At 49.3% G+C, this 9801-nt stretch overlaps 1 protein-coding gene across 8 annotated transcripts; it reads left to right on the top strand.

Moving 5' to 3' along the window:
* Nucleotides 1-1421: 1421 nt before the first annotated feature.
* LOC149995650 (zinc finger protein 671-like) lies at nucleotides 1422-6446 on the top strand. 8 transcript variants are annotated; one of them, XR_016507834.1, is made up of 5 exons: nucleotides 1422-2392; nucleotides 2805-2934; nucleotides 4118-4213; nucleotides 4516-4802; nucleotides 6029-6446. XR_016507834.1 is itself a non-coding variant. In XM_090260977.1 (3 exons), exons 1-3 carry the CDS (start codon nucleotides 2201-2203, stop codon nucleotides 4159-4161), a joined length of 366 nt encoding a protein of 121 aa, XP_090117103.1. In that variant the 5' UTR covers nucleotides 1422-2200; the 3' UTR covers nucleotides 4162-4291. The 8 variants fall into 8 exon arrangements, 1 of the variants encoding a protein (XP_090117103.1); XR_016507835.1 differs by having other exon boundaries at nucleotides 4516-4756; XR_016507833.1 differs by having other exon boundaries at nucleotides 4516-6446.
* Nucleotides 6447-9801: the final 3355 nt, after the last annotated feature.

Genomic DNA, 9801 nt, shown 5'->3' on the forward strand with positions numbered 1-9801 from the left:
AAGGAGCTGCACACCCTAGAGATTGTTCACAATGAGATGAGCTCAGTAACTCTAGGGGTTTTAGTTGTTGGGTTACAGTGTAGAATGCACAGGGGAAATAATAAAATATATATCAGGTGAGCAAACTGATGGGTTGTGATAAACTGACTGGATGCTTATCAAACCCATTTTCTCTTTCTGACCTGTTAAGATAGCATGTCCCAACTTTCCTCCTTTGGAACCATTTAAGAGTTGCAGACTGTTGGCAGAAGTGATTGTGAATTCTGTCTTGTTCTCGCATTTGTGCACCACCCTTGGGATATCCTCAGTGGTTCTAGATTTTACACTTCCCCAGGATTTAGTACTTTCTTGGAGGCTGCAGGTTCAGGTAATATATGGATGGTGATGGTGTTTTGATGAGGACAGGGTCTGATGACCTGAAGCCTCAGCTGGGCCATCTCATGATCACATATTTGTACCTGGGTCTACCTGCCTTGAAGGTCAGAAGGGGAGAGGAAGGTCCTGGTTACTGTGAACTAGATGATGTTGTCCCATGTCACAAACTTGAAACCATGTAATGTAGACCTGAGGGCAGTTAATCCTGATTTTCCCAAAATCCAAATTGTGTGGCCTGCAGTAACGTATCTCTTGGGCAACATGCCTACCTATAGTTTAAGAAACCCTCCTGCTCCGCTGTTTAAGAAATAACTAAATAAACCAAATAGTATAATGTGTCTTTTTATATGAAACTTGTAATCAAAGGAAGTCGTTTTTTGTTGGTGGTGGTGGGGATTTTTAAAATAAATAATACCAAGGATTCTGCAAAGAAGCATCCCTAATGTCACCTCCCACAGCCAAATATAGGAAAGCATTGTGAGGTTAACGCTAATGTCAGTAATATGAATACAGTATTCCCCCCTTATCCACAGGGGATGCTTTCGAGACCCCCTTTGAAAGCCTGAAGTGAAGAAGAGCACTGAATCCTGTACAGTATATGTTTTATCCTGTACAGAAACACACACAGAAGTATGTAGTGGGTACAAACATGCTTCGTGTTCCAGGTGAGCTGGAGCAGGACGGGGCTAGATTTCACAGTGCAATGTAATTTATGAATGATTTCTGGGCTTCTCCATGTAACAGTTCCAGAAGGCGGGTGACCACGGGTGACGAACTGCGGAAAGCAACACCACCCGCAAGGGTTCTTACTTATGGCGCACGGACGATGCGATCGGCGCCCCTCATGCGAGGCCTCCGTGTTTACCACTGCAGTCAGGGTGGCCCTGGAGGTCCTCACACTGCAGTGAGCATCACAGGGCTCCCGAAGCAGCGAAAGCAGAATGTCGCGCCCTGCCCCACATTTCCGATTCCCTAGGTACGGGCGTGGCCACAGAGCTTGCATTTCCGACGTTTCCAAGTCCCACGGATCATGAGGGCAAGGACTGCCTCCGGGCCCAGGGAGCTACCGATGTTTGTAAGAGAAAGTGAAACCCCGCCTCCGTAATTGGAAATCAGGATCTTCCGGTCTGTTTTCCCAGCGTCGTCAAGGGTGGGTTGCCATGGGAAAGGGCAACGGCGCATGCGCCCAGACGCGGAAGCGCTTGCCTCACTGAGAAGCGGCAGCTGGTCTCTTGCCTGGTCGTGGGCCAATGACTGCTCAAGGGAGGGGCGTTTCCTGCCGGATGGGGCGGGAGTTCCTGCGCGTTCCTGGAGCACTTCCGTGGGCTGTTGCTGGTCGGAGTAGGCCCACGTGGCTCCAGTGCGCGCGCGGGCATCTCTCTGAGGTTAAGTGAGGAAGGCGAGTGACGTCGCTGGGAGCCCCCGCGCCTGTGCGATTGTGACACAAGGTCTAGGTTTGGCTCCGTCTCCAGCGCACCACCGCCGAAGGCTGCGGCCGGGGCTAGTGAGAGTTTTACGCCATTTTATAGTGACCCTCGGGGTGCAGCAAGTAGCGGGTGTCCCTCCCGAGTCGCCCGCCTGGCAGGGCCCCTCGCAGCCCATCCGGCTCCGTGGTTGGGGCGGCAACGCTGATGAATCCCGCGCAGGTGAGTGGACGGCCCCTCCGGGTCTCCGCCTGTCACACCTTTACGGTCGTCGCCACTCCTTAGGCGGATGGTAGTGTCCTGGGCTCTGCCTTTCCTCCGGTTCCTCGGTCGTGGAGTCCCTGGGTGCAGGTCACTTTGGCCCAAGGTCCTGAATCTAGGCCGCGGATTACATACACGGAATGACGCTGGGAATGGCGTCCCAGGCCCGGGAACAGGCATGTGCGAAGGCTTGGAGGTGGGACCGAATGGGAAGTGATCAGGGTCTCCATCGTGTCTATGGGAACCTGCAGCACTGGGCGGAAGTCGGGCCTGGAATGGCGCCTGAGGAGCTGCGCTTCCGTTCTGAGAGTCTGGAGCAGAGACCTGGTGATGTAACAAACGTTCCATTCCGCGGGTTCCCTCTGGCTGCAGAGTGGAGACTGTGGGAGGGAGACCAGGGGGCAGTGTGAACTGTCAGCCTGCAGGCCCCGGCACTGGAGCTTATATGGAAGTCTGGAGATGTCTGGGAGGCCTGGTCTGGACGACACCAGAACCGGCTGGCAGGAGGGTGTTTGGGGCCCCTCCTGCCACTGTAGCTTACGCAGTACCTGTCGGCCTACCTGCCTGGTTCTGCTCAGGGCTGGACTCTGATTGGATGTAAGGAGGTGGCAGGCACTAGTGGCCCCAGGCCTGGTATCTCTGCGTTGGAGACTCGGGGGACATGGACCCGGGAGTGCTTGTGTGAGCAGTGAGGTGTGGGGAGAGGTGCTGTGCGGCCCGTGGGCTCACCTGTCGCCTTCACAGCAGGGCTGTGTGACCTTCGAGGACGTGTTCGTGTACTTCTCCCGGGAGGAGTGGGGGCTCCTTGATGAGGCTCAGAGGCGCCTGTACCGTGATGTGATGCTGGAGAACTTTGCCCTCGTGTCCTCACTGGGTGAGTCCCTGGTTCAGTTATCTGTTGCTACGTGACAGGCTACCCAAAGCTTAGGAAGTTGAAAACACACATTTGTTATCTCACAGTTTCTGTGGGTCAAGAATTAGGCATATCGCCCTGGCCGGTGTAGCTTAGTTGGTTGGGTGTCATTCCCTCAAACCAAAGGGTCACTAGTTCTGTTCCCAGTCAGGGCACATGCCTAGGTTGGTTTGGTCCTGGCTTGGGGCATGTGCGAGAGGTACCCAACACAAGCTTTTCTCAGTGTTTTCCTCCCTCTTTTTCTTCCTCCCTTCTTCTCTCTCTAATAATAAATAAAGTCTTTTTTTTAAAAATGAGTCAGGCATATCCTACTTGGGTAGCTGTAGCTCAAGGCCTTTTGTGACCTTGCTTGTCACACTGTCCAGGGCTGCTGTCTCACCTCCAGGCATGACCTTAAATGGAGATGAATCCCCTTTCCAGGTCACGCACACGAGCAGAAGGCTGTTGGGCTAATTATTCTTGCTGGCTGTTGGTCAGAGTCCTTCCTCAGTTTCTAAACATGTTGTCGTCTTTGTAAGCAGGGAACAAGGCAGTCGATTTCCATGAGCAAGAGACAACATCCAAGATAGAATTTGGTATTTTTGTAACCTGTTCTCAGAAGTCCCATCATTTTTGCCATATTTTGTTGATTACAAAATGGTTTTGTAGGTCCAGCCCACACTCGGTTGAAAGTGCTTAACAAGGGCATGGATGCCAGGGAGTGGTGTGATTCCCAGTGCCCTGGGCTGGGATTCATTCTTCCCATTTTTTCCCAAGGGGCAGCTCTCTGTCTTGTGGTTCTATCAGGGTACTGCTGCTACTCCCCAGAGTAGGTAGTGTGGGTACCAAGGCTGGGCAGTGGGCACTGTGTCCTCCTCTTTCAGAAGAGCCTGAACATCTGCCCAAAGCTTTGGAAGAAAGAATGGATTTGGGTGTCATGAGTCTTGCAGTCTTCCCAATAGATCCCATGGCCTGGCTCTACCTTTGGGGGTGACTACCTATATTCTTGCTGTCTCTGTTCCTAGAGTCTTCCCCCTTCCTCTAACTGACATTTCCTGGGACTTGCCTGTTCCAGGATATGTAGACCAGTATTTAATTTTCTTCTCTGTGGAGAGGGTCACCCTGGGTCACTTCTGGCCACTCACCGGCTCTTCTTTCCCTTCAGGACTTGCCGTTTCTAGGTCCCATGTGGTTACCCAGGGTTCCTGAGAAGATAGACGCTCCATGAGCAGAAAGAAGACCAGAAGGAGGCCTGGCCCTGGCGAGAAGCTGTTTGAATGGTGACATCAGGGCTGGCTTCATGTTACCTGAGCAGTCTGTGCTGTGTCTACGAGCATTTTTCTGCCACGGTGGCTAACTCATGCCACTTTTACTTCCGTTTTTGATGCTTTGCTCACTTTTCATTTCTACCCTGACCTCAGTACCTCTTGGTCCCCCACCATTCCAGTCCTATGTCTCACCTATTGGTACTCAGTCTTCTCTCCTGTGAAGTCTCCATTCTCTTACCTTTGAGGTGCCTGGCCCTTCCTCATCCTGATTCTAGAACGCATGTTCTGTCCGCAGTCCCATGGACCAGCCCCTGGTTGCATCAGACCACGTTTGTTACAGGATGCCACTTGTCCCCATTAACCATGCACTTCACCAGCGTTTAGCTCCTCCAGACTGCTGGCACGGAGTGGAGGATGAGGCTGCGTGTATCTGAAAGAGTGTCGCAGATGATAGCTCCCAAGGCAACTCCTTCCACCCAAAAGGCTCACTCCTGTGACATGCATGGTCCAGCCTGGAAAGACATATTTGCACCTGGGTGAGCTACAAAGAACCCCATCTGGTCATTGACCATGCAGTGACATGTGAGTCACATAAGGTTCAGTGTAAACCTTGATCAGAGGCAGAAGCAGTGGTGTGGAGAGAAATTCTTTAGAAGTGAAATGGCCATACCTCGTTTGTGAAGAGCTGCAGATCCCATGTGGTAGAGAAGGCCTTCCTTTGCGGGGAGGGTCAGAACTTCTGGCCAGCCCCAGGCTTGTCCATCACCAGGCCCCTGGGGGAGGGGGCGCACAGGAGCACAGCGGAGGGAGGACTTTCTGTGCTGACATCACTGATAAGTCTGTGTATGTCTCAGATTCCTGTTAGGCGAGAAAGCACAGCCTGAGGTGGTAACGTCTGCCTTTTCTCAGCCACCCCAATTGGAGAGAGCCTTACTTTAGGGTCAGTTGACTTGGGTAGTGTCCAGGGACTCCCAGTGCGGGGAGCCAGGGAACAGTGAGGGCCATCAGAAACTCAGGAAGCCCAGGGACAGTTTCCCAGGAAAGTCTCCCTAGGAAAATGACCTCTGAACACAATGGTGTGAGGACGATGATAACCTGCACTCAAGAATTTTTACGGAGCAGGACTCCATGACATGCTTTCCGTGAACAGAAGTCATGTGGACCAGGTAACACATCCATGATCCACGCCGGGAAGGATGTCAACAAGTGGAAGGAATGCGGGAAAGGGGGCAACAAATGCTGATGTGTTACACAATCAGCACCATCAGCAAGTGCTCAAGCGCAGCCCTGTGGTTGTAGTGAATGTGGGAAAGCCTTTCTCAGGAGGGCAGGGCTCAGTCAGCATGTGAGGATTTGTACTCAGGCCGTGGGAGTGCTTCCGGTGAGGAAGGGCTGGCAACCACAGCCAGACCTCATGCAGCACAGCAGGTCTCATGGGGGAGAAGCCTCACGAATACAGAGAATGTGTGTCTCCTGTGACTGTTGCGTCCTCTAGACCAATTGTGTTTGAGTCCCGAGTGGGTGAGCCTTTTGTGACAGCTGTTTTCTCCCTCATCATGTGAGGGTTCTCACAGGAGAGAAGACCTGAGTGTAGTGAACATGGAAAGGCCTTCCTTAACTTTTTTGGGGGTTTCTTTCTGGGAGAACAGGGTCCACACTGGAGGAAAAACCTTTAGTGTAAAGAATATCGGGGAGCCTTTTGTGACAGCTCTTCCTTAAGTCAACACATGAGGAGTCACACTGGGGAGACACCCTACCTATATGGTGAGTGTGGACCCACCTTCTGCTTTTGTTCGTTTCTCACGCAGCCTTGATGTTTTCACCCTGGGGAGAAACCCTGGGAGTGGAAGAGATGTGGGAAAGCCTTTCGCATGTGGACTTACCTTAGTGAATTCAGAGAACTCATACTGGGGAAAGACCTTTCTGATGTAACTCCTGAGGAAAATTTGTTGACCAGAAGAGATGTCTTAGCATCTGAAAAATTTTATCCAATAGGAACCCCGAAAGTGTCGTTGCTGGGAGAAAATCTCCTGAGACCAGTCATCACTCACTGTCATCTAAAGAATTATTGGAAATTGACCCAGTCTAGGGCCTTACTCTGCATCTGTCAGTTTCTGCTTATTGTCAATTACAAAAACCTTCAGCTATAGCTCTACCCTTAGCTCCGAAAGCAGTTACAGGAATGTTTATAAAACAAAAAACAGATTAAAGGAGGAGGAAGAAAAGTTGATAGAACAACAAAACAAAAATGCATTCCTGGCTTCTTCCGGGTTTCCCTGACAAGCCGTGACTGTTTTTGGTGGTTTTTGTTGTTGGGCGGTGGGGAGCAGCAGGATTTGGGGAGCAGCCCTGCCCCCATCACCTGTCAGGAGCACTGCCTACTTGCATGCAGCTCTGCAGCTGTTTATTGAAATCCTTCTTTGTTGCAAAACATCATCTCGGCCACTGAAGAGCATAAGTCTTTGCGATGAATGTGAAGACTTCATTTATGAAGCACTTAAAACTTAGAATACTAAAGAATCATTGCCTAAAGTTATTTTATATTTAAGGAGATAAGGACTCACCTGTGAGTGGGTATATTTTATTGTACCGCTTGACAATTCAGGGCCTCAGTTTAACTTTTTATGTATTATGTTTGAGATATAGATGACATGTAAAACTGCATAAGTTTAAGGTGTACAATAAATTGATCTGATACATTTATATTGCATAGTGATTTCCATCCTGGCATTAGCTAACACGTCTATCCTGTCTCAGATTTGTCACTTCCAGTGATTGGAACAAATATGGTCTAGTCTCTGACCAAGTCTGATGTTTACATTAATACTGTTTGTAACTTCCGTTGTGTAGTAGCTCTCCGGGAACTATTTACCTACTAGTTGATAATATGTACCCTTCACAGTCTGAACTATTGCCCCACCCACCAGCCTTTGGTCACCATCAATTCCACTCATTATTTTTTCAAGTTTGTTTTTGTTTTTGTTTTCAGATTCCACATATAAGGGATATTACAGTGTTTGTGCTTCTCTGTCTGACTTCTTTCAGCATAATTCCTCAAGGTCTATCCATGTTGTAGACGGCAGGATTTCCAGTGTGTGTGTGCATGCACGTGCGCGCATGTATCACATCTTTTTTATTTTTTTTCTTGTTATGGCCCCTCCAGGGATTGAACCCACCACCTTTCTCTTTCTCTCTCTCTTTATGATTCTATTACAGTTCTGACAACGTATCCCCCATTGTTGCTCTTGACTGCCACCCCGCCACCCCACCCCCTGTGCAACCTTTAAACCTATGGGATGATGCTCCAACGAATTGAGCCACACTGGCCAGGGCTGTCACATCTTTTTTTATTCATCCATTGGTGGCATTTGGCTGTTGGGAACAATGCTATGATAAACATGGGAGTGCATAAATCTCTTCAGCAACCTGTTTTTATTTCTTTGGATAAATATTCAGAAGTGGAATTGCTGAGTCATAAGGGAATTCAGTTTTTAATTTTTTTAAGAACCTACATACTGTTCTCCAAAGTGACTGGATTAGGTATAATCTTACCAACAGTGTACAGGGTTCTTTTCTTTCCACGTTTTTGTCAACACTATTATCTTTTTTAAAAAATATATATTTTATTGACCATGCTGCCACAGTAGTTCCAACCTTCCCCCACGTTGCTCCCCCCTGCCCATCACCCCCCCCTCCAGCAATCCCCCCCCCCCCCCAGTTCATATCCATGGGTCGTGCATATAAGTTCTTTGGCTTCACCCTTTCCTATATTATTCTTAACTTCCCCCTGTCTATTTTGTACCAACCAATTATGCTTCTTAATCCCTGAACCATTTCCGTATTTCTCCCCCTCCCCCTCCCAGCTGATAACCCTCCAAATGATCCCCACACCTATGATTCTGTTCCTATTCTGGTCTGCCTAGTTGGGTTGCTTTATTCTTTAGATTCAGTTGTTGATAGTTGTTGTCATTTTAGTGTTCATAGTTTTGATCTTCTTTTTCCTAAGTAAGCCACTTCGACATTTCATATAATAATTGCTTGGTGATGATGAACTTCTTCAGCTTCATCTTGTCTGGAAAGCACTTCATCTGCCCTTCCATTCCAAATGATAGCCTTGCTGGACAGAGCAATCCTGGCTGCAGGTTGCTTTTCATCACATTGAATACTGCTTGCCAGTCCCTTTCTGCCTGCAAAGTGTCCTCTGAGAAATTCGCTGACAGTCCCATAGGCACCCCTCTGTAGGCAACTGTCCTCCTCTCTCCTGCTGTCCCCAGGACTCTGTCTTTATTTTTTACCTTTGGCATCTCAGTCATGATGCATCCTGGTGTGGTCCCCTCTGGGTCCAGTTTGCCTGGGACCCTCCATGCCTCCTGGACCTGTATGTCCATCCCCTTCACAAAATTTGGGAAGCTTTCCTCATTTTTTTCAATTCTTGCTTCCTCATTCTGCACTGGTTGACCGTTTTTTTCTTCCTTATGTTACAAATCATTGACCCAAACACCGGTTTCCTTCCCTTCACCACTGGTTCCATGTGGATTTTCCTTCGTTGCACTTAGCATACCCTTCACTTCTTCCCTTATGCGTTTGCCGTACTCAAGCATATATATCAAGCCTGTGAGCATCTCCCATCACCAGTGTTTTGAACTCTGCATCCATTAGGTTGTCTATCTCCTCATCTGTTAAGTTGGGCAACTCCTTGTCGCCTACTTCTCCCACTGAAACTCCGATCTGCCTCCCCTTTTGGGTCATACTTCTCTGTCTCCTCATTCTGACAGGCTCCTATGTTTGCCTCTGTGTCTTAGGTAGAGCTGTTGCTCCTGTTATGTTGTGAAGGGTGGAGCCTTCGGGATTCATCTGTACAGGGTGACCTGTTCCACCACGTTATGGCACTGTATGTGGGGGAGGGGTTCGAGAGGGAACAATGCCACCAGCCCAGCACTCACCCCTGTTTTGCACTGGACTAGCGTCTCTCTAGCTGCTGCCCTGGCCATCGTTCCCAGAGTGGGTGGGTCGGTGGATGTTCAAGGACCGTGTGGGCCCTTTAAACAAGTGGACTCTGCTGAGAGACTTGCAGTTTCTTCCTCCGCCCCAACCCCCACTAGTCTGACAGAAGCAATGAGGCTTGATTTTCCCTGGTGCTGGGACCATGAGCTGCTCTGATGATCTGGGAACACTTCCCACGTGTCCCTCCTGACTTTTTAAAACGTGTGACTGTGCTTTCTGCCAGCCTGCCGCCGCTGCTGCCACCACCACACCGCATCCTCTCTTCTCTGGCTCCGCCACTCCTACCTGTCTGGATGAGTATTTCTTCTTTATATCTTTGTTTGCTAGACTTCCATGCAGTTTGATTTTCTGGAACTGCTGGTTGTTTCTAGTTTTGAGGTAATTGTATTCCTTCTTAGTTGTGGAGGGAGACGCAGCGTTTCTGTCTATGCCTCCATCTTGGCTGGAAGTCAACACTATTATCTCTCCATGGTTGCGGCTCTGGTTCACCAGCTTCTCATGTTTTTACAGCTGTGAGGTGATATGTCATTGTGGTTTTGATTTGCATTTCTCTGATTAGTGATGTTGATCACCTTTT

The sequence above is a fragment of the Furipterus horrens genome, unplaced genomic scaffold (assembly GCF_987537825.1).
Source record: "Furipterus horrens unplaced genomic scaffold, mFurHor1.1.pri manual_scaffold_13, whole genome shotgun sequence".
Taxonomy (NCBI): Eukaryota; Metazoa; Chordata; class Mammalia; order Chiroptera; family Furipteridae; genus Furipterus; species Furipterus horrens.